The sequence below is a fragment of the Aphelocoma coerulescens genome, chromosome 28 (genome assembly GCF_041296385.1).
Source record: "Aphelocoma coerulescens isolate FSJ_1873_10779 chromosome 28, UR_Acoe_1.0, whole genome shotgun sequence".
NCBI classification, from domain to species: Eukaryota; Metazoa; Chordata; class Aves; order Passeriformes; family Corvidae; genus Aphelocoma; species Aphelocoma coerulescens.
Genome location: NC_091041.1, coordinates 1846514 through 1870321, shown reverse-complemented (window position 1 = coordinate 1870321; position 23808 = coordinate 1846514). Strand labels below are relative to the sequence as shown.

At 52.6% G+C, this 23808-nt stretch overlaps 1 protein-coding gene across 6 annotated transcripts in view; it reads right to left on the bottom strand.

Moving 5' to 3' along the window:
- Positions 1-2314: 2314 nt before the first annotated feature.
- The window catches only part of PIP5K1C (phosphatidylinositol-4-phosphate 5-kinase type 1 gamma), a 49893-nt gene continuing 28399 nt past the window's right edge, over positions 2315-23808 (bottom strand). The window contains exons 4-19 of one of the 6 annotated variants that reach the window (XM_068997142.1): positions 23565-23695; positions 22879-22996; positions 20684-20836; positions 17828-18127; positions 17098-17303; positions 15888-15971; positions 15387-15435; positions 14358-14442; positions 13482-13643; positions 13293-13322; positions 12394-12535; positions 12075-12107; positions 9615-9722; positions 9228-9360; positions 5007-5090; positions 2315-4190 (exon numbers count right to left, since the gene is read on the bottom strand). In XM_068997142.1, the coding sequence (XP_068853243.1) occupies positions 4188-4190; positions 5007-5090; positions 9228-9360; positions 9615-9722; positions 12075-12107; positions 12394-12535; positions 13293-13322; positions 13482-13643; positions 14358-14442; positions 15387-15435; positions 15888-15971; positions 17098-17303; positions 17828-18127; positions 20684-20836; positions 22879-22996; positions 23565-23695 (1821 nt within the window). In that variant the 3' untranslated portion in view covers positions 2315-4187. Of the gene's footprint in view, positions 4191-5006; positions 5091-7686; positions 8764-9227; positions 9361-9614; positions 9723-12074; positions 12108-12393; positions 13323-13481; positions 13644-14357; positions 14443-15386; positions 15436-15887; positions 15972-17097; positions 17304-17827; positions 18128-20683; positions 20837-22878; positions 22997-23564; positions 23696-23808 lie in introns of those variants that run through there. The other 5 variants (XM_068997138.1, XM_068997141.1, XM_068997139.1 and 2 more) reach the window with 5 other exon arrangements.

Below are 23808 nucleotides of genomic sequence, written 5' to 3'. Positions count from 1 at the left end.
AGGCTGCCCCGCCGTCCGCCTGCGCCCGCCCCGCCTCACCAGCGGCCCCGGCGCAGACAGGCGGGCGGCCGGGCAGCCCCGCCGGTCCCGGCGCGAGCCCCTTTTGGGCGGGGCGGGCCCCGCGCGGCGCTCAGAGAGGAGGCGGAGACGCCGAGAGCACAGCACAGACTGCAGAACGCTTTATCAGAGCGGGGTACAGGTCTCTGGAAAAGGGGCTCCCCGGAGAAGGAGGAGAAAAACCCTCAAAACAACCGAGAAAAAAAAACATAACCGCTCAGGCCTCGAGGCCCCGGAACAGAGACGGGATAACACCCCAGCATCGGCATCCCCCTCCGGCCGCAGCGCCCGCGCCCCCTCCGCCGAGCATCCCGCACACGGGCGCGTGTGGGAACAGCGATATCCGCGGGGACATCCACCGGGACACGCGTGGGGACAGGGACAGCCACCGGGACAGACGTGGGTGGGAACCGGGACAGCCACCGGGACACACTTAGCGCCTGTAGACATGGACAGAAAAAACCTTCAGCCACGGCCCAAGGCGCCTCAGCCCTGGCTTTCTCCTTGTCCGCTCGGGAAGCGCTGGAGCAGTGGCTGGGAATGAGAAGGGGAATGCGGGGGGCGATGGAGCCCTGCAAACGCCTCTGCCTTGGACCAAGTCCTATGAGTGCTCTGCCTTCTAAAAAACTCCCCGAAGTGCAATTCTGGCACACGTGGCGGGAGACAAAGCGGCAGCCAAAAGCTGCACCCCCTCTGCATGTGTTGAGGGTCTCTCTACGAGCTCCTGGGTTTGCCCCAGAGCCTTTACAGGAGCCTGACTACAAATCCAGGACAGAGATGCCCATTTTCTCCTGCCAGCCCCTTACCTGGCAGGGAGAGCTCACCTGCAGCCCCAGCACCAGGCAACGGTCAGGGCATGTCCCACAGAGCCTGAGATCCTGTCTGGGACGGGGATGGACAGCAGTGGCACACAGACCTATGTGGGAAGGGGCTGTCCTGCGGGGTCAAATCTCAGAGTACAAGACCCATGGTGCCTCCTTTAATGATGGAGAGCCTGGACAGCACCTGCTGGGTCACTCAGGAGAGCCCAGCAGAGAACAGCAACTCAAGTCCAGAATGAGCTGAAGTGCAGCTGGAGGAACGTTCAGACCAAGGATGCTCTTTTCCATGGGCAAGTGCTGTTCCTGCCCAGGCAGCACTGGCAGTGCCTGTGACATGCTCCAGAGCTGCCGCTGCTCCCCTGCAGTGCCGTGCAGAGGGGGGCCAAGAATGAGCTCTAAAATCCAGGGTCCTTTCATGAAGCCTCTGTGGGAAGCAGAGACTGAACAGTTCCCCAGCACTGAGCTGCTGGGACAGGAGGTGACACGGCAGGGACTGTGCCAGCCTGAACAGGGGCAGTTTCCATTTCGGATCAGCATCTCCCCACAGGAAGGTTCCTCCTTGTCCCCTTGACAAAGCTGTTCTAAGCCTTTGCCTGTCCTCTTACAGGACCACCCCCACCTGTCCAGACCTGCTCCAGAGGGTCCAGCATTACAGAACTGCACAGGGATCGTCTCAAAAAGGGAAGACAATTCTTTGAAATGAACATGCTGTAGGAGCTCTGGGTTCACCCCCTCTCTCAGGACCCAGGCACAGCTCCAGCTCACAAAGCTCATTCTCTGGGACACTCCCTGCACAGAGGCCAAGCAGCTTTAGAGAGCCCCAGAAATAAGGGGAAGGAATAAAATCTCCATCAGCAATGCTTAAACCATCTCAAAAAAGATGCTTGATTTCAGGTGGCTGCAAAGTCCTGATGAGGCCAAACACTCCAGCCCCTGACCGAGGTGGTCCCAGGGCAGGGGCCTGGGTCAGAACAGCTCGAGCCCACCCTGGTTCCCCCCCAGAGCCCCCTCCTCCAGCACAGCACCCAACAGCAGCCCTTGCAGCAGGGGTGTGGCTCCCTCTGGCTGTTCTCCGCGCACTGCTGGAGGAAAAATAGGTTGCTTTTTTAGCTTTTTGAAGCCCCTTGCCTTGAGCCCAAAGGCAGGTGAGGCTGTAGGTATTGCACGGCTCCCATTCCCCTCCACCAAGCCCTGAGCCCCCCCCCAGCCTGCAGAGCCCCCCGGGTGGCACAGGCAGGTGGGATGGGGCAGGAGCTGCAGCTGGGAGAACGAGCTGCCAAGCAGCGACGGAAAGGGGAGAGTTTCTTGAGAGACTTTTGATAGACTATTTGGTAAATACATGGATACATGAACAGCAGCAACTTGCACAATCCCCAGACTGTGCTCCCAAGAAGCACAACTCGCAGCCTTCTGCATCCACAGGCAGGGAAGGGAAGTCAAGTCCAGGTCCTGTATTCCAGGCAAGAAAAAAACCATCAATTCCTGAAGATTCTCACTAAGTTCAGCACAGTACAGAAGGAAGAGCTTCCCATCAGCCCAGCTACCTCCTGGGACCCAACATAACTGCTCCTGAGTGCTGCTGTGAAGACAGATTGTGGGGACTGAGGCCTGAGAGCAGGGTCCTGCTTCCCCACCCCTCTACAGGGAATCCCAAGGACAGTGAAGATTGTAAAGGGAATAAAGAGATTTCAACCCTCTTTCTCAAGTGAGGTTCATAAAGCACACGAACAAGACCTGTCTCCCTCTGGTCTAAAGGATTTCCTGTTTTCTCTCTGGGAGATGAGGATGGGATTGCTGGATTCCAGACAATGCTGTGATATGTGTCCTGCTGATGGATGAGCCTCAACACTACCCCGTGACACCGAATTCTCTCACCTATAGCCTGCAGCCCTCGCAAAGCAAACCCTCTCAGACACCCGCAGCAGGGATTTCCACCAGCAGACGTGACCCCAAGCAACACCCCAGTCACCCAGCTTTCTGTCCAAGAGTCCATGAGCACAGCAGTGCTGGCACAATTCCATGGCAGAGCCAGGCTTCTGTTCCTGCCTCCAGCGTGTGGATGTCTCCCTGCCTGCCCTCAGGGCGGAGGGGACTTGTGAACCCAGTGTCTGTGACCCCAGGGTACACCCACGAGCAGGTGAGGGGCTGAGTGGCTCCAGGAGGATGCAGGGTCTGGACAAGCCCCACATGGGCTGGGCAGAGTGGGGAACTCGCCCTCCAACGCAGTCGGGCTTGGGAGGTGCCCAGTTCCCATCTGTCCGTGCCCGTGGGTCCGGAGCAGGCGGCGGCCGGTCGGATGAAGCGTGGACTCCAAGCACAGAGGGAGGGGTGGCGCAGCAGTGCAGCATAGGGTGAAGGTGGAGCCCGTCACGACTTCGGGGAGAGCCGAGGAGTCCATGTCACTGTCGCCAGGAGCTGTGTGCTGCCCCGCAGTGGTACAGACAGGAGAAGTCGCTAGGGAGTTTGGATCCAAGTGAATTGGCATGGCTACTTTGGACTATGGTAGCATGGGAGCAATTCTATTCCATGGCCTTTAATACATTTCATTTTCATAGCACCTTTCATCCCAGCGTTTAAATGCTGTAACAGAAGTGGGTACTGTGCACCCATTAGCACAGGGGAAACCGAGGCACAGAATGGTTTAGTGACTCGCCTTGGGCCACTTGGAAAAACCGTGGCAGAGTCTGGACAGCCTTAAACCTCCTGACTCCCTCAGTTGGTCAGACCACACTGCTGCCTCGCATGAAGCCACTCCGGTCCCTGCCCTCCCCAGCAATGTGCTCCTACCCATTCATCGGTGAGGTCTCATGCTCCTTTCTGATGCACAAATATATGACCCCAAAAAAAAGAAAAAAAAAGAAAAAAAAAAAAGTAAAAAAAAAAGTGCAGTAAACTAAATGTTTAAAAAAGCACATTTGTGCTGTCTCTGTGCAAAGATAAAAGAAATAAATACATGATTACAAAATTAAAAAGGTTCACAGTATCACACATGGATAGGTAGCTACGGTAGTGCACGTCTGGAAAACACTGTGGTACTACCCAGGATTCTCTACATCCAGCTGGAATTCTCTGCTGGGAGCTGCGGGTGAGCGGGTGGTTTCTTTGCTGCCCACGTCTGGGGTAAGTAGAAATACATGGTTATAGTTTTGCTCCATTCTGAAACGCAGTGCCCGGGATCCTGCAGTGCAGCAATACTGGTGTCAGCAAGCTCTTCCCCATCCCACTGGAATGGCTGCATCAACGAAAAGGGAACACATCGACCTGCAGAGGGAATCGCTGCTCTCTGGGACTTCTGTGTCTGCATAGAGATTACTGCAAGAGGCAGAGAGAAGAGAGTCACAGAATCATGGAATCATTAAGGTGGGTAAAGACCTCCAAGATTACCAAGTCCAACCATCAGCCCACCATCACCACCATGTTGTTTGACCACTTCCAGGGCCAGTGACTCCACCGCTGCCCTGGGCAGCCTGTTCCAATACCTGACAATCCCCTTTCAGTGAAGAAATTTTACCAAATATCCAACCTAAACCTCCCCTAGCACAGCTTGAGGCTGTTTCCTCTTGTCCTGTCCCTTGTTCCCTGGGAGCAGATCCCAACCCCCACCTGGATGCACCCTCCTGTCAGGGAGTTGTGGAGAGCAGAGTCTCCCCTGAGCCTCCTTTACTCCAGGCTGAGCCCCCCAGCTGCTCCTCATCACACTTGAGTTCCAGCCCCTTCCCCAGCTCCACTCCCTTCTCTGGACACGCTCCAGCCCCTCAATGTCTTTCTGGTCGTGAGGGGAAAGAGAACCAACCCCTGAGCACCAGTGCCCACATCAGTCACGTCTGTGTCCCGCCAACTTCCCAGCACAACCAGAGAGGCTGTTCTACATCCTCCAGCAATGGCAACATGTCTGGAAAACCTGAGGTCTCCAAAGCTTTCCCTGCACCAAACAACTGGGAATAAGCCACAGCCCTTGCTGAGCGGGTCGGGGCTCTGCCAGCACAGAGCTCACCCGAGAGGCAGCTGGGCTCTGCTGCAGCCATGCAGGAGCCCCAGGCTGCCAGAGGCCAAGCTGATCTTGCAGAGGGAGCACAAACTCTGACCTCGACCCACCGGGCACCCGGCACACGGCTGTTGGACACTTACTGTATCGCTCTCCTCATCGGAGACAGAGTGGAGCTGAGCGCTATAGTGGAGCGGGGAGTAAACCCAACTCCTCTCGTCTGTCGGCTGCCAGAGTGGCCAGAGACGGCAGGGAGAATGCAGGGAGAGCAGCAGCAGAGCAGGGAGCAAAGGAGAGAAGAGGAAAAAATAAAAGGAGAAAATAAAAAGAGTAGGAGACAATACAGTAAGAACAGCTGTCCACCTGGAGGGAGAGCACTGAGCCCAGAGCCAGCTCTCAGCAGAGGAGCCCTCCTCATCCTCAGCACGTACCTGCTCCCTGCCAGCCGGGACACGGGACCTGCACCAGCTGCAGCGGGGGTGGCACAACCTCTCCTCTTGTAGGGACAGTTTTAGAGCTTTTGAGATGTCAGGGAAACCTCAGCTCCCTGCCACGGCATCACCCCAGCTCCAGAGAAACCTAGAGACTTGGGAAGTGACTTACCTAAGAGCAGTGACAGCTCTGGGTTCCTGCTACCCGATACCAGCTCTCACCCTCCCATTTCTAGAGCCCTGTGCATGCTACAAACTGATGTCCAGGAGGGCTTTTACAGGGAAACTGGATTTGTTTGCTGTGCCTTCCTCCTTCTCTGCAGAACGCAGCGGAACTGGGGTGAGACCATGGCGGATGGTGGCCACAGAAAGGAAACAGTTATTGCTGAGATCCTGGGGACAGTGGGGTGATGGGAACAAGTACAACACAGGAGGCAAAACACAACTGGACCCTGGAAAGAATGAGGGGAAGGAGGTGTGCCTTGAGGGACAGTTATCACAGCACTGGGCATTGGTGTGAGAAGACACGCTCTGCTGCCAACACAGCACAGATTCAAGGGCTGGTCTCTGCTTCCAGGGTTCCCAGGGGCAATTTACATTGTGAACAGGCTCTTTTAGTCTCCAGCAGAGCTCCCACAGAGAGGAAACTGCCCCCTTTGACCCAGCCTGGCATTTCCAAAGGAAGAGAAACAAAACTGGGTGCTTGGAAGAAGCCTGCGTGTTCCCAGCCCAGGAACTGAGTGTGACAGTCTACAATGTACAAGGAACTACAAGAAGCCAGAGAAGCTTTGAAGCACTGGGCTCCACATGCTGAACCCTCCAGTAACTGCAGCTCCATTAGTAGAGACCAGTGGGTCTGGGAGGAAGGAGGGTTGAGAAACCCCTTTCTGGAGCTTCTCTCAGGGCTCTGTCAGAGGTACAGGAAAGCTCCCCACCATATCAAGCATGATCCACATCCTCTTTTTTATCCATCCTGACTGAACCACATGCTCCAGCCAGTCTCTTTCAGAGCCTTTTAGGAGCTTGGATGCATGCGGGGAGCTGCGGGAGATAAAGGAGCATCCAGTGCTTGGCACTACCCCTCCCGGTGCCGGAGCAGGCAAACCTAGCTGAGGGGCAGGAGGAGCTGTAGGAGGAGTTGCCTGTTTGCCCACAGAGGTGCAGCACCTTCCTCATGCCATCAGCCACGGCAAGGGGCACATTCCTGCCCCTGCTTCCCCATGCACCCTGCCCAGTACCCAAATGGGAGCACCAGGCTGCACCAGCACTTGTGCGAGGCTCCGGCAGCACTGCCAGCACCCCCTGGGGACAGCAGCTCTCCCAAAGCCTGAGAAGGGAAATGCTAAACCCCAGAACAATCTTGGCTCTAGATTCAGCCCCCAAAACTCAAATGCCTCCCTGCATCTTTTGGAAAGGAAAATCCTCCCTGCTCACAGAACACCTTCAGTGAGGAGGGAGCACACTGGTGATACTAAGAAGGGCTGGAGAGCTGAAACCAGCCCTAACTCAGCACCAGCTCCTGCCTCATTTAGTTTATGAGCTGCTCCCCACAAGCCAAAACAGTTCTGTTTACAACTGGATTTTTGGAAGCTTCGAAACATCTTAATGGTGTCTTTAAAACCCTCTTCCTGGGCTGAGGGAGCTGAGCCTGACATCACCTATAGAGGCCCCGGTGCCTCTCTGGCCAGGTCTGGTACTCAGAATCACAGACCAGTTTGGATTGGAAGATCACCCAGTGTCCCTCCTTGCCATGGGCAGGGACACCTTCCACTATCCCAGGCTGCTTCAAGCCCATCCAACCTAGCCTTGGACATTTCCAGGGATAGGGCAACCACAGGTTCTCTGGGCAACCTGTGCCAGGGCCTCATCATTCTCACTTTTCCCAAGGGCTGGGTGACATTATGGCCCATGCCGGGGTAGGAGCTGTGTCACCAGTCTGCAGAAAAGCAGGACAGAGCTCATGATTCTCCCAGATCCTACAAGGAGATCCACTGGTGTCATTTCAGTATGCTTCCCCCATTTCTGCTGGGCTGGTTCCTAATGCCCACTCAATCCAGAGCCCCAGCCGTTGAGGGAAATGGGGTGCTGGCCCCAGTGTTTCAAAGCTGCAGCTCTGCTCCCCTACATGCTGTGCTGGCATGGTCACTTACAATCCCAGAGGAATGCGAGGTAGTTCGGAGTCTGCGCTGGCGGGGAGAGTAAATCCAGTACCTCCCATCTGTGAACTGGGTGGCCCAGGACAAGTGAGGTGAGAAAGGAAACAGAGGAAAAAAAGGGTGATGTGAAAGAGAGGATGAAAGAGAAAGCAAAAAACAAGGGGTTGGGCAACTCCAGGCCTGAATGGGTGAGCAGGTGGGAAAGCCGTGCAGGGGAGAGCAGGGGAGAGCGGTGCCCATGCCCTGCCACACTCTGCACTTTTATTCCCTGGGGATGAACAGGAGAATGAAGTGCTCTCCAGGAGCAGACTTCCAGTGATCAGATCACAGTCCTCTGGGACTGGCCAAATCCTCCTCTGTACACACCAACCCTTCACCCACCATTGCCCCTGAGCACTCCTGTAGGAGCAGCTGTGGTGCTGCTTGAGCACACGGGTGCAGCCTCACCTGAGCTCCAGCTCAAGTGGTTTTCCAAGGAGAGCACCCATGGGAACCCCAATCAGCTTTTCCCTTCATCCCAGCAGTGACAAACACTCCACAGCACACGACACACATTTAATGCAAAACTCAGACTCAGATGAAGTATGAAATGCTGATGAGCAGTCAGTCACGCTCTCAAGAACACACTCTGCAGAATTTTCTCTTGGACAGAGGTGCCCCTCAAGCTGGGCGGAGTCCATATGCCCAGGGACAGGGAGGAAGAGGAGCTGACCCTCGCTAGAAGACACTTGCCAGGAGAGCAGGCAGGATCTGCCTGCACACAGCTGCCATCCACAGGCAAGGAAGGGGCAGCGGTGTTAGAGGAGCCGTTTGCATTTTGAACAGCATGCATCCAACCCCAAACAAGCTGTAAAACAGGGCTGATTCCTTCCACAGCTCCCACGAGCCTCACAGTGACTCGGCAATGAGTGAGCAGCTCTGCAGCAGAGTCACAAGAGCTCAGGGAAAGGCCAATGCTGCATTTTAGTTTAGCCTCAAGGAGCCCATCACATGGGCTCAGCTCATTTCCAGCACCACAGAACCAACAGCAACAAGCTGGAGCAGGGAGAAGCTGGGCACCTCTTTTAATGAGGGTTCCAGTGCCCAGGCATGAGAGAGAGCTCAGCTCTCATGGGACAGGCACTCAGCTCTGCTCCGGGAATCCACGGGACAGGTACATGTTGCTAAAAAACCTCTTCTCTGGTCTGCAGAAGTTGCTCAGCCACTGTGGGAGCTGAGTGAGGACCAGCACCAGGCTCCACAGCACTCTGCTGCCAACCACCAACTTACTCCCTGGCTCAGCACTAGACTCCCACTGCATCACCTAATGCAGCCTGCAGGGAAAGGAAAAGCCGAGTTCACGAGAGCCCAAGGTCACCCTCTGCAACCACCTCCCCTTGGGTCTAGGCCATGCTTGTGTCAGGAAAGCAGCCAAGATCTCTGGCTGAGGAAGGAAGAACCTCTTTGTTGCACCCACATCACCTTGGCTTGTCCCAGGAGCAAATCTGCTGGCCTAGATAAGCACTTGTGCTTGGAAGTAGAGCAGCACAGCTACAGCTACATCCACAGCAGGAGTGCCACCTGTGTGAGCCCCACTAGATGCTGGTTTGAGTTCTCTAAGGGTTAATCCAGTTCCCTGCATTCAGAAACCCACCCAGCATCGAAGTCTCGAGGTGCTCTACACCAAGATGGTGCAGGGCAGCCACTGCCCTGCACCCAACTGCCTGGAATGGATACTGACAGCCTTGGCCAACCCTTCCCATCACACCCCAAGGGTCAGGTGGAGAAGGTCTCTTACAAAGTATATGTCTGTGACTGGCACGTCGTCTTCATCCGAGGCCTGGCTGGCTGGTTCCGAGGCCTGGCTGGCCGTCTCCACCTCTACGGTGGCTGTGGATGTGACAATGGCACAGGCTGAAGAAGCTGCCTCTCTGCAAAGGGGAAAGAAATGACAGTCTAGTCACTGCAATCAGGACAGGAGCAAGCAAAACTGATTTATTACAGAGGAGCTGAAGATGCTATGCTGTCACATCCTGAAAGGTCAGGGCAGGGCAGGTCAGGTCAGAACTGTTCTCAGCCTCACCCAACACCCAGCAAAGCTGGAGACCGGCAAAGCCTCCAGCACAAGCAGCCACAGGTCAAACCCCACTGTGTGGGCTCTGCTCGACACTCTTAAACCACTCACTCTTTGACCTTTTCTTCTTCAGGAGCTACAATCTCAACGTCACACTTGGGCTCCAGCTCGACACTGATTTGCTGAACCTCCTCCTCGACCCGCACCTCCTCGTGTGACCTGGAAACCAAAGAGAGACAGGCCCAAAGGCTCAGCTGAGCAGGAGTTATGCACAGCCCTCAATTTTAGGTCAGCCTGAATCAGTCCTGAGCCAGCCAAGCCTCTTGTGCAGCTCTGCCCCAGCACACTGCTGCTGCTGCTGCTGTGACTGTGGCACCCAGCTCCCAGCCGCAGACAGTGGCTGATTTCAGCTCAGAGGGAGCACTCAGACCTCTCAGCATTGAGGGTTTGGATAACCAAAACTCCCAGAAAAAAGAGTCAGTCCTGGAAGATTGCAGCACTCAGGAATAACATGGTGGGAGAAGAGGACAAGAGCAAAGGAGTTAAACAACCAGTGGTGCAGGAAAGATGGGCAGTGTCAGATGGAGCATGGGAGCAAAGAGAACTGGCCTCCAGGGAAAACTTGTATGCAGAGTTAGCCCAGCACCAGGCCAGAGCCTCTGACCTCTTCCAAGACTCCCAGCACATTAAAGCTGCTCCAGGGTTGACATCAGATTTATATGCACACTCTGGAACTGTTTCTGACAGTCTTCACTTTAATACCTCATGTTATTAGAGTAATTACATGTGCCAGCAGGGCTGGCTCCACTGTCCCCACGGGAAGGGAGCCTGCCAAGCCAAGGGGCAGTTGTCAGAGAAGGGCTCAGCTCTGGGTTCACTGACAGCACTGCCCTGCTCCAGGCTGGCTCTGACCAGAGCTGGGGCCAGTGGGCAGCAACTTCTGTCCAGCTCCACGCAAGGAACTCGCTCCTCTTTTCCTCACAGGGCTGGACCTCAAACCTGGAGTGAATTCCCCAGCAGACAAGAATAACCAGAGGCGTGACACATTCTTGAGCAAATTGGGTAAGGCTTTTTCCATCTCAGCTCAGGAATGTAAATTCTTGCTTTAATAAATTTGTGTTTGCACTGGTTTTCACCAGGGGATCCCAGAAAACTCTACAAGTACACAGGTCCCTGCTCTCCCAGGAAGGGCACATGGAGGCACTGGCACTAGAAAGGGACAAATTAGGCAAAAAACAGCAAAGGTGGCCACACCTGCAGAGGGTCAGTGTAGCTCTGGTAAATTTGTAACAGACAGATCTACTCTGACCAAGCCACTGAGCTCCCTGAATGCTCCCAGGTCACTCTGATTCACCTGACCTATTTCTGGAGGAGCAGTCATATACTACAGCAGCTCCCTCCCTCCATGAGGCACGACTGAGTCCAAACTTTTGGATGAAGTCCCTGCATTGGCCACATGGGCACCACCACTGGGGCCTGGGTTTAAGTCTCCAATTTTCAGCAATTTCTAGCACTGGATTCTGCAGGATATGAGGTACTTCACAAGCTCCTGACACTTCACACAGCGAGACCCTCCAGGGACAGAAATTTACCAGGATTCAGCAACATGCAGCATCCAGAGGTATTTTCATTGGGAAATACCACAGAAAGGCATTTTTTCACAGTGCACATCAACTGAACTCAGCAAACCACTCAAAGCTTGGAACAACGGCAGATGCCTGTAACGTGGGGCAAACCCTCATCTTCCAAAGTCCTTTCCTTCCAAGCACCAAACGCTGATGCAGGGAGAGAGGACATCAGCCTGTCAGGCTCCTCTGGCTACAGCACATCGTGGGACTGAGTCTCTGATGTTATTTCAAAGCCTACTACACCTACACAGTGTCCTGGAAAGCAGGGCAGAGCCAGCAGCATCTGCTGGCTCCTCGTGCAGATCCTGCTGACATGGGCAATGGGGTCATTTTTACTGGTGCAAAATAATTCCAAAATAATGCACAGTAATTCCATGATATGAGCCTCTGATTTAAATCAGACACCCCTCTGCAGCACAGCATTTCTATCCTACCTTGTCCTTGGCTCTAAGACACCACAGGAGGGAAAAAACCTCACAGATTTCTGAAGACATTGGAAGCTGCTTCTGTGGGGACTGAGGGTGCTCAGTGCCTTCTAAAGTCAGAGGCCTTTCACTTCACCCAGGCCACAAACAGATGCTCAGAGGAGGAAAGTTCCTGCTGTCAAGGCTCACTTACTCTCTTAAAGGGACTTAAATGACCTTCCTTGACTCTGGTGCTAGGTGGGTGGGTAAATTTGGACAACACTGTTGTCCCCTTTCCTATCAAATAACTGTTATTTTCAAAGCACTAAGAGATCTGCTTGCAAGGAAAACTCTGTGTAAGGAATGGGGATCATCTGATTGCAGAAGCAGCTCAGCATCCTGCAGAGGACCATGCCAAAATCCTGGAGCTGCTGAAATTCCCACTCAGCCCTCTAAGAGACCTTTGCACAGGGATAAACATGAGGTCTCTGTGCAGCAGAGAGAAGATGAGAAAAGAAGATAGGAGACCCATTTCTCACCTGCCATCCTGCCCTGAGGAGTGTGTACGCCTCCTGTGGAAAGAAAACAGAAGAGTTTGTTAGGAGCAACTTAAGCCAGAAATCCTGCACTGTCCCCAAATCTACCTCCACACCCCATGAGGGAGATGTTCTACTTAACAGCTGACACTTCTTCCAGCAATAATTAATCCCATCAAAGCTGTGTCTGCTTGCTCCCAGGAGAGATATAATTAAAATCGGTCATTAGCATTGCAGCGTGCAGGGCAGCCTGCCGGGCTCTGCAGCACGGAGAGGAACAGCAGCCACTCGACACCAGCGGGAGCAGGGGAAGTGTCCTCACCTGTACCTGGGCTGCTCAGAGGTCTCCGAGGGGGATCGCTCGGGAACAGAGAGGGATGTTGACGATAGTGTCGTGGCTATGGAGGCCGTGGTAGCTTCTTCAAAGGAAGGAGGAGTGCAAGGGAGCAGGTCTGGCCTGCCTGCTGGCCCAGAGCAGGGGCAGGGGAGAGGCAGGAAGAAGAGATGATTAGGTCAAACACCACCACTTCACCTACACCAGCCCCGTGAGAGGCTGTTCCACCATGAACCTGCACACCCGCACTGGGACTGGGCACTCAAACCACAGACAGGCAGAAGTTTAGCTGGGTCCATGAACATGACAGCCTCTCCCAAGGCGTCCTCTGGAGAGAGCCAGTCAGCACCACTTCCAGCACAACAGGCAGGGAACAGAATGCCAATGAAGACGTCTCACTGGCGACCAAAGCTGGATTAAAGGCTTGGATCACCAGGGATAAATATCCAAGTGAATTAAGAGATGAATTGAGTGTCCAGTGCTTTGCACAGGGAGCAATCCAACACCCGTGTGCCCCCCAGCACTCAGCTGTAAATGCAGCCAGATGGAAGTGAAGGAAAGGCAGCACAGAACCAGCCCATTCCTCTGTTTTCCAAGGCAAGATCCTACCTGTTGTAACTGCCCAAACACTGTCATTGGAGTGCTACAGTTCCCAGTCACCCTCCCCCCCGCCACCTTTTTTAAAGGGTAGAAAATGCAACTTTCTGATGGCTTTTGGGCTATGACTTATGGTGCCCCTTGGCAGCAGCTGTCTTGCAGCAGTGACGCAGGTGACCATTTTTACTGCAGAACCCCACGGTGCTGCAAAACAGGGATTTGGTCTCCTTTGATGCAGAGGTGTTGCATCAAGTACCTGCTGGTGCTGCAACAAAACAATGTACTCTTACCTTCTTCCCTGTCCTGGTTAGGTTTAGCACCTGCAAAGCACAGCAAGACATGCAATGAAGAGCTATCCATGAGGAAAGATCTGCAGTCGGTGCACAGTGGGGAGCTTGATGACAACAGGGGAGGATCCTAAGGAACTGCTAGGAAAGAGAGGGAAACCACAGAGCCAATACCCTGCCCGGGGCTGTCACCTTCATCGTCGAGCGTGGGGTAACTCCTGGCCGCCCGCAGGTCGTACTGGGTGTCATCCTTCTCGGAGGCCAGCTGGCTGGCCGAGAACGCTGCAGTGGGACCCGCCGTCTTCACGGCCAGCAAGGCACTGCGCCCTTTCTTCGAGGGGGACGACTTCAGAGCTGGGGGAGGGAGGGAGACAGAAGGTCAAATTACCACCAGCAGCTACTGTCCCACCAAAGGCATCTTTAGCTTCACAAGGAGAGGCTCTGCCCTCACACACACACAACTCCTGGACTGAACCAGGTCAGGTGCAGGGACTGGGTGGGAGGCTGAGCAGACCAAGGCAAGCTGTGACAATCGGAGGGCTCTGCAGTTCCCAGTTTTGCTCTGTATCATGGGATCTTGGAATATTTTGGGCTGGAAGGGACCTTAAAACCCATCTCATTCCCCCCTTTCCATGGGCAGGGACATGGGCACTATCCCAGGCTGCTGCAAGCCCTGTCCAGCCGGGCCTTGGGCACTGCCAGGGATCCAGGGGCAGCCCCAGCTGCTCTGGGCACCCTGTGCCAGGGCCTCCCCACCCTGTGAGTAAAAAATTTTTTCCTAACTTCTAATCTAACCCTGCCAGCTCAAATCCATTGGCCCCTGCCTGTCACTATCTGCCTGTATAAAAGTCCTTCCCCCTCCTTTTTCTAAGCCCCCTTTAAGCACTGGAAAGGGCTTTGAAGTCTCCCGAGAGCCTTCTCTTCTCCAGGCTGAACACCCCCAGCTCTCTCAGCTGTACCCCAGTGGAAAACCCTGCTCAGGCTCCAGCCCAGACTCCTTGTGAGGGCTGCAGCATGGAGGCCGAGGCAAAGCCTCACAGCACAGCAGCCCCCAAACTTGGTACTTACAGGAATTCTTTCGAAACACTGTGTTGGTCATGAATTTGAAGAATCTCTCTGCATAAAAGCTGGGTCTGTGTACTGACACCGTGTCCTACAACAGCAAGAAGCAATTGTTTAATTTTAAAATGATCCCTCAAGGCAGAATTTCTCTAACAACCAACACAGTCTGTTTTATTCCAACATGTAGCACTGATAGAGCCTTAAAATGGAAAGGCTTAACTGAAACACTCTAATTAATGCTATAAATAACCCTGAAGCATTGCCTCTGATTGCATTTGATTATATTCTTGCTGTGATTTTATAATGGATTTTGGTGATTTTATTCCTTTGTAGACTTCCTGGATTTTTTTAAACACTGGCCTGATTGCATACATGAAATTTCTTCTGGCTTTGCTGGCTGCCATTCCAAGTCCACCTGGATACCTTTGCATGTGACACAGACACCCAAATTTAGCCAAAGGTCTCCATACATTTCAAATGTTTTTGTTTAAAATAGTAAAACTGAAGCTCTTTCTGCTTCTGATGTGTGACTGTGTTCCCATGACTTGGCATCTCCACATTTCCTTTGCCACATTAAGGGAAGCCAGGAGATGCAACACTGAAGAACGGTTTCCACATCCAAGGTTGTCCTTTCAGAAACACACACCTGGCTGCTGCAGGAATGAAGCCAGCAGGGAAACATGGAAAGGGATTTGCTGGCAGAGAGCTTGCTGAAGTGGAAACAGCCAGTCACCAAAGAGAACAGCACAGGGCTCCTGACAGCCCAGGAACACACACACCTGAGTGTGTGCTCCTGGTGTCACAGGAGGAAGAGAGGGACAGGCAGGAACAGGGGAGGAAAGCTGTGAGCACAACTGCTCAACATGTGAAGAACTGGATTGAGCAAGGAAACCTGGCTGGGAATAAGTGGGACCACCCTGCTGTGCGAGAACTGCTCCTTTCATCAGCTGCAGCTGTGCCAGCTCAGGCTCTATAAATAGCCACCAGGTAATCCTGTGAGGCTTGGACAACTCCTGCCTCTGCACAGGCACTCACCCCATCATGGACAAGGGCCTTCCAGGTGTGTTCTAACTTCTTGATGAACCTAATTCCAAGGAGAAGGGGAGAGAAAAAGAAAGGTACAGATTCAGGCATGCTCTCTGTACTAAGCCCCCTTTCATACCCTATGGGGGAGATCCCTGAGCTGCCAATGTCACCAGGACTGAGCTTTGTCCAGCATTTCCCCAGCCAGGTCAGGACTGCCTGGGAACAGCAGAGAGAAGGAGGAGATGGGCTGGAAGAGGTGCACCTTCCACCCCTGGAGATATGCTTCCCACACTGAGGTGGGAAACTACTTCTTTATGAGCAGCTCATCATCCTGGACAAAGGGCTGTGTGTTCCCAGCTGTTCTAAGGACATGATGGAAGCCCATGGCCAGCTTGGGGCAGCCATATCTACTCATCCTCAAAGTCTCCAGGAGAGGACATCGCCCCTGCTTTCATTTGGTACTAAGAGAGATGTTATCAGCCAGAAAAGACACACTGCCAGGTTACCTACCTGTATGACTGCAGGATATCTATGATTCCAACGTGCAGCAGGAGACGCTCTCCTTTGCCGTTCACTGCTGGGATCCCTCCCATCCTGCAGGTAAAGCAGAACTTCAGCAGGTGCAGCCTCAGCCAGAGCACCTGTAACACCCAAGCTCAGGGGAAAGGCAACAGCAGCCCCGCTAAGGGGCTCTGGTGTGGTGTCAGACACATCCTAAAACCTGCGTGGTCACTTTGTGCACAACCACGGGAGTCACCGACTGACCTGGCCTGACCCCAGGTGTCCCAGGGTCGCTGCCTGCATGGCCAAACACCACTGTCACGACAGAACCTGTGTCATGTGGCACAGCTCTGCCTGGGTCAGAAAGCACCACGGAGTTTTTTCCTGGCTACTTTATTCTGGGGGTCAGGTTATTTATCACGTCAGTGAGAGCTGTCTGCCATTAGGGCAGTAAACCCTTAAGAGTGAGAGTATTCCCAGTCCACACTAATGCCATCCTGCCAAAGGTGCAGCAACCATCAGCACCAGCACACAGCCAAAACACAGGGCTACCAGACGGGCCACTACAATTATTGATGCAGCTTGAAGGACTGGAAACACCACGGTATTACCTCAGCTCTCAGGACTGACCCTCCATCAAACCCACAGCAGCTGGTTTCAGACAGCAGCAAGCAGCAAACTCCACAATTCCTTGGCCCAAGAGCCAGGGAGCCAGGCAGAACCCCAGATCAAGCACAGCACAGGCTTGGGGCAACCCCCAGCCTCCAACTCCAGCAATGACTCCAGCACTTGGCTACACTGCTGTCTGCTAACCCCACTGGGATGGCCTCAGGGAACTGCCAGGGATTCCAAAGGTGAGAGTGATGGAGAACTCCAAGCTCCTAGGGACAGGCTGATCCCTACTTCTGCTCCAGTATTTGGGTGCTGAGCTAGAACTGAGCTAGTCTCTCCTCCCTAGGGCATGGGTAGATGTTTAGAGGCTGTTACACAAGCTGACAACCTACAGCCTGGCCTAAGAAGAGAGACTGCTGTGAGGCCAGAGCCTTACAGAACTATTTCCCACCCTGGCTTCCCCCTTTCCCACCACAATGGCAGCACTACCAAAACCCCAGGAGAGCTGCTCCCTTGAACAGTTCCTGTGGGCCTCATTAGGGATTTCCCACTCCAGCCTCCACCTCTGCCTCTCCCAGCAGCACAAGCGAGCCCAGGTTTCACCTACGTGTCGTCCGTGTCTATGGACTCCCCCCGGGCAGCCCCTCCCTGGATGGACTCCATGGCTGTGGAGTACAGGGCCTTCTGCCCCACGGGACGCTTCTCATCCGACGTGCTGTGGGCTCCCTCCGACAGCTGCTCCCGCTCGTGCTGGTCTATGTTATGAACCCCAAGCAGGAGGCTGTAGTCCATGATTTTAAAACTTTCCAACACCTACAGGTTAGTATTGAGTTCAAGAACAAAGACAAAATATCAAGCCAGCAGCAGAAATACAGACCCCGAAGCATGGAATCAAAGCAATCAAAGCAAAGCATCCCATTCACATCCCCACTAACAACTCCTTTGACAGAGCCTGAAAGTTTCTGAACCAACAGTCCCCTCTGGGCTTGACTGCACAGAGTTTGGCCATCCCACACTCACACCAAAGGCCTGAAGACTTGCAAACAACACTACTGCATCTGCTGCACAGTGATTGGGAAAATGCTCCAGCAGAGCAGCTACAAGTGGAGCAGACTGCCAAAGTGTGATGCACCAGGCAAAGGAACACAGCCTCAGTCCTCAGAGGCTGCCATGAGATCCAACTCTACTGCTTGGCTTTCAGGGAAAAGGGCAGGAGAAAGGATTGATCCTACTCTGGGGTCAGCAGATTAGCAAGGTTCTCAATCGGGGATTGCTCTTCCTCATGCTTGAGAGCCACAGAGGCTCCTTACCCTGTCTCTGAGCTGCCCCCTCCTTACCAGACAGTCTCGCTGCAACGTCTTCACCAAAGCACTGAAGGTGTCTGCATCCAACATCAGGCCCTCGGGCATGTCTTGGATGAAGTCCAGGTCCTTGTACGTAGGGCTGGACTTTTCTTTTTCCTTCTTGGATGCCCGGCGTTTGTAGGTTGAGCCTTTGAGGTCAAATTTCAGGTGCATTTTCACCACTCGAGGCAGGATGTTGTTCATCACGACCACGCGGATGTTTTTGCCCCCGGACTGCACACAGTACAGTCCATAAAACTTGGGCAGCAGCGTCCGGGGGTTCTGGTTCAGATTCTGTAGCAAGGGTGAAAAAAACCATGGAGAAAGGTCATTTGAGCAGAAAATCCCTGCTGTGTTCACCACAAAGCACGTCAACAGCTGGACTAGGGATTCTTTGCTGAGAGATTTTCTGAACTTAACAGGAGCTCAGTGTACACATTTGACAAAGTCCTGCATTTCAGTGGCTTTAGGACCTGAAAATACAGGGACTGAGATGTTCAGCATTCTCTGGGCAAATAACCAAGTCCGGAAATCCCCTACTTTCCCCAAGTACAGCAGCTAAAAAAGAGACACCAAACTGGGAGAGAAATAAACACAGTAAGTGGGAACTTCAAGCTTAAAAATAACAGCTCTCTTTATCTGTTCACAAGCATCAGAATCAAGAGCCATTCTCCAGCCCAGAATAAACCAGGGTTATTTTTTAAACAAAACAACATAAATGTTCTCCTCCTGTTGCAGAGTTGCTTTATAAAGCAGTCAACCAGAGAGCACGGATATCCTGTTCTGCTGTCATGTCCTTTTTTTAGGCAGCGGAATGATTAGGAATGACATGACAGGCAGGATTTGCTTGTTCAGCTTTGGGCACGTTTGGGAAGGAAACAGAACTTCTCTGCACACTATGGCAGGAAGGACAGACCAGACAGGTTCTGACAGACAGCAGAAAAGGGACTGTATTAAAATTTCATTCCCCTCAGCTCACCCACCTGGGCACAGCAGTGAGCCCTCTTGGAGAGTGCCAAAAGTAACAGAGGCAGGTAAATGGAAACAGCTTTAAAGTGACTCAGGATGAAACCACCCTGCTTCCTTTCCCTGACTCCTTTGGCATGGGTGGTTTCCCAGGAGCAGCAGAGCGATCAGGGGTAACGTAGCACCACAGAACCCACAGACAGTGGAAAGCTACAACAGGTCACTCAGAACTCTGCATCAGGTAAGTTCAGTTTAATTCACCAACTGCTTGTCAGGATGATGGCAGGATTAACAGTGCAACTCCATTCCCACTCAAAACCCCACACCTGATTTACTACACACATCCAGGCAACAGGCAGTGCTTTCCAAGAAAGCTCATCCTCTCCAGGAATGTGAGTGTCACCTGCAAAAGCAAATGATTCACAGAATCTCAGGATGGTTTGGGCTGGAAGGGACTGTAAAGACCATTTGTTTTCACCCCCTGCCACAGGCAGGGACACCTTCCACTGTCCCAGGCTGCTCCAAGCCCTGTCCAACCTGGCCTGGAACACTCCCAGGGATGGGGCAGCCACAGTTACTCTGGGCAACCTGTACCAAGGCCTCACCACCCTCACAGGGAAGAATTTCTTCCTGGCCTGGCTGTCACTAACACACAGACATCCCATAACCTGGCTCCCTTGGGTAAATTTTCCCCAGTAAATACTGAGCGAGGAAAGGATTTCACAGAACCAGTGCAGGATCACATAAACCCACTGCACCAGGCACACAGATGGGGCAGCAGCATCGCTTCTCATCACCTTCTCCTTGGCATCTCCACAACAAAAAAATCTCTGGTCATTCTAGCTGAATGTCAGAGTCCTCATCCATAAAGCTGGAGCCTCCAGCACAGTTGTGCAGACCAGCTCCTGGATTTTACACTGAAACAGCAGGCCTGGGTCCAATTTACTTCACCCAGTGCAAGTCTCTGGGTCTCAATATCCTGCCTTGCCAGACTGATGTGCAAAGCTGGCTGGTACCACGGGGGCCTCCAGCTTGGAACTGCAGCCAGTGGGAGCCAGGACAACCTTTGGAGTAGCTGTCAAACAGCAGGAATGGGACAGATTCAGGGACAGCAGTGCTTTCCCCACAAAACCAAGGTGGTTGTGTTATTGCCTGGAAAAAAGGAGGCTCGGGGGGGACCTTTTGCTCTCCACAACTCCCTGACAGAAGGATGCAGCCAGGTGGGGGTTGAGCTCTGCTCTTAAGCAACAAGAGACAGGACAAGAGGAAATGGCCTCAAGTTGTGCCAGGGGAGGTTTAGGTTGGATATTAAGGGAAATTTCTTTATGGAAAGGGTTGTAAAGGATTAGAACAGGCTGTCCAGTGCAGTGGTGGAGTCACCATCCCTGGAAGCATTCAAACAATGTGTGGCTGTGGCACTTGAGGACAAGGCTTAGTGGTGACCATGATGATGCTGAGCTGAAGGGTGGACCTGATGATCTTGGTGGTCTTTTCCAACCTTAAGAGTTTTAGGATTCTGTGATTGCAATCAGCAGCCCTCCCCAAATCCAGGCTGGGGCAGATGCACAGTGCCAAGCAAAGAGGAATGAACTAGTTCTGGGAAAAGGACACTAAGAAACACACATCTGGGAAGCCATTCTGAGGCCAGAACGTGCCTCCAAACTGTGGCACAATTATCTGCCTCATGTTTACCCACAGAGTTTGCAAATAATCAGTAGGATTTGTGCTTCTGGGACTGGCTTCATGACATGCTGTTAACACTGGCCCTGGCATGGGGACAGGCCACAAGACACCCAGGTGAAGGACCTGCTCTGTGAGATGCTCTGGACAGAAAAGCTGCCATGACAAACCCGAGCTGGGTCCGAGGTCCTGGGTGATACACACCATGTAGTATCCAGGAAGGAGCTTCTGAAGGAATTCAGCTTCCTTGTGCATCACAGTTTTTATGATGAATTCATCGTCGCTGGTGACATAGAAGAGGGAGCCGCTGGCCCCAGGGTTGGACAGCTCGATCAGAGGCTCGTTACATAACGAATACTGGTGAGAAAAAAGGAAAAAAGGTGATGTTTTATCCCCCATTTATTGCAGATTTGAGTTCTATGCCCTCAAGGGCCTTCCCCAGCATGTCATCACCCTGGGAGATTAAGGGGTAGCAAAGCTCAAGTGAGAACTATTTTCATTATAGGTTAGGTCTGAGCAGCCAAACTGATGGACAATTTATAATTAGAGACTAAGATTACAGTTCAGAGCATCCCAACTGCTCAGTATCCAACTAATCATCTGCTTTCAGGAACATCCAGCCTTCATAATGACACCTTATCTGTTCCCATTGTGCCTGCACGCACGTATCACATTCAGGCTCTTTGAGCACAGCCCAGCACACGCTGACGGACATGGAGGATTTCAGGAGACACCACAATCTGCTCAGGGAACCACGTATCACTGCGCTGGAGGGAACACAATGCACTGGCTGTTCTCCCCTGGCCTTGTGCTCTCCTGTTCCCTGCAAAAGCAAGTGCCTGATCCACAGAATCCCACAATGGTTTGGGCTGGAAATGACCTTAAAGCCCATCTCATTCCATACATGGGCAGGGACAGCTTCCACTAGTCTAGGTTGCTCCAAGCTCTATCCAACCTGGCAGTATTTTTACAGCCACATCTCACTCCATCAATTCTGCTGAAAACACATGACAAGACTTAGCCCAGGTGTGCAATCAAGAGGGATGAGCCCTGCTCAAGCACAGCAAAGAGTTCTGCATTGGGACCTGAACTGGGAGAACATGTCTAGTCACCAGGATCCTCAGATCCTCAGAGGACAGCAGGTCCTCAAATAAGGACTTGCCCAGCACTAGAGGAAAACAAAAAGGAGAAAGCAAAGCAGGCAGATGCACTTTTCAGCTCAGTGCCCACCCAGATACTGCAGGGGTCAGGTGGGTCCAGGGCAGGATCACAGAGCTGCCCAGTGAGAGGTGAGATGGGGAGAGGGAGGTGGGGCATGGAAGGGAGGTGATCAGAGCAATAAATTAAATGCTCAACATTATGTACTGAAAACAGCTTTCAGCTCTGCACAGATTAACAATCCCAGACTTGATCAAGTTAATCATCTCACGCATAATTAAAGGCATTTGCTGCTGTGGCAGGCAAGAGACAACCAGGAGAAGCAGAAAGAACAAATCAGAGCCATGACCTTTGCAACTGAGGCAAACTCCTTGCCTGTCTTCAGTTCTGAACACTCATCCATCGGTCAGCACTGCCGTGGCTGGCACAGGAAGGGTTCACTGTTACCCTCCCACCAGGCACTGGCACAGGTTTGTTGCACTGGGAGTGTTCAGCTGTGCTCACCCCCATCTACAGGTGAGGTCACACAGAAAGGGCTGTTCCAATAGGGGAGGGTGTGCACTCATGGGTGTGCTTCCTTCCCCAGTTCATATAAAGGCAAGGGCCCAAATTCAACCACAGTGCACTCAAAGCCTCAACAGCTTGTACTCCAAGGTATTTGAAAACCAGCCTTTCCAGCTGTAAGGAGCTTTTGAAGCACAAGAACAAGCTGTGGTTTATTCTGTCTTGGTAAGATGATTAAAATAACTACACTCACATAGCTCTCCAGTGAGTACACAAGAAAAAATTCCCATCTTTGTCCTTAGAGCCGCAGGGGACATTACAGGGTCGCACCCAGCAGAACACAACTCCTTTGGCTGGTAAACACAGTAAGTTATTGTTACCACAAGGACCAGAGAGGGAAACCCATTGCAGGGCTTACACAGCTTACACTGTGTGCAGGTCATGGCCTCCCTCCAGTACAGGCTGGCAGCTGCCACTCAGCAAAAGCAGACTTGGAATCATGTAATGTTTTGGGATGGAAGGGATCTTAAGGCCCATCTCACTCCACCCCCTGCCATGGGCAGGGACACCTTCCACTAGCCCAGGCTGCTCCAAGCCCCATCCAACCTGTCCTGGAACACTCCCAGGGATGGGGCAACCACAGCTGCTCTGGGCAACCGGAGCCAGGGCCTCACCACCCTCATGCTAAAGGTAAATAAAGGAGGAAAAGACAGAGAAATGTAAAAATATATCCATACCAAATAATCATCTGGACGAATCCCAAAGAGCTCTCGGAAGTAGCGGAAAGCCACTGGGGCATAGGTCTTGAACCTGAAGTCGGCGTAGTGGTGAGCCGGGGTGAGGTTACTGCCTTCACTGCACAGAACACACACATGGGCAGGGCTGTTACCATTCCCCAGACATGGACACTCACACCAAAGCTACTGTGCATTTCAGATGCACCGAGCCTTGCCAAAAGACATCTTTGGAACAACAACCACCACCTTTCTTCTGTGGTAGGACAACAGGAAAACAGGTTTGAAACTATCTGCCAAAATCTATTTCCAGAGAGTAAAGGAACAACCACTTGCCAAGCAGAATATATTTACACAGAGAACATAGCTTTTATGAGCTTTGTTTATTCACAGTTAGAGAGCTCCCAGAAGGAGTTTCTTCCATCTAAGACATGGTATGATTTTGTGGAAGAAATTCTAGATGGACAGGTAGAAAGAAGCACGTAGGAAGGGTAACAAACTGGAGTGCACTGTGCTTCCCTGCAAGCCAGTGCACTGCAGAATCCAACACTTCCCACTGTTTGTATGTCACGGAGTGGATTTAAAACACTCAGAGCATGGAACTCTGATCTAAAGACAGACGGAAGCTCTCTTGAAAAATCAGTGAGAGAAAAAGAAACAACTCATGCATTCATTCTTTCCCCCTTTACCTTGGGAAAAAAATGCTCTCCACCACGTAGAAGTCCTGCATCAGAACATCTCTCTCTGGCTTGGAGCTCAGATTGCCCACAGTATATCCAATCCCCAGCTGGATGGCCCCCTTCAGAGTGGATGAGGTGGTCTGGCAAAAGGAAAAGAGCAGCCAGTGAGCATTTTGCAGCAGATAATCATGGTAGCATCCCCTGCATTTCAATGCACCCATGTCTGTGACTTCTGTGGGATCATCTCAGGCAC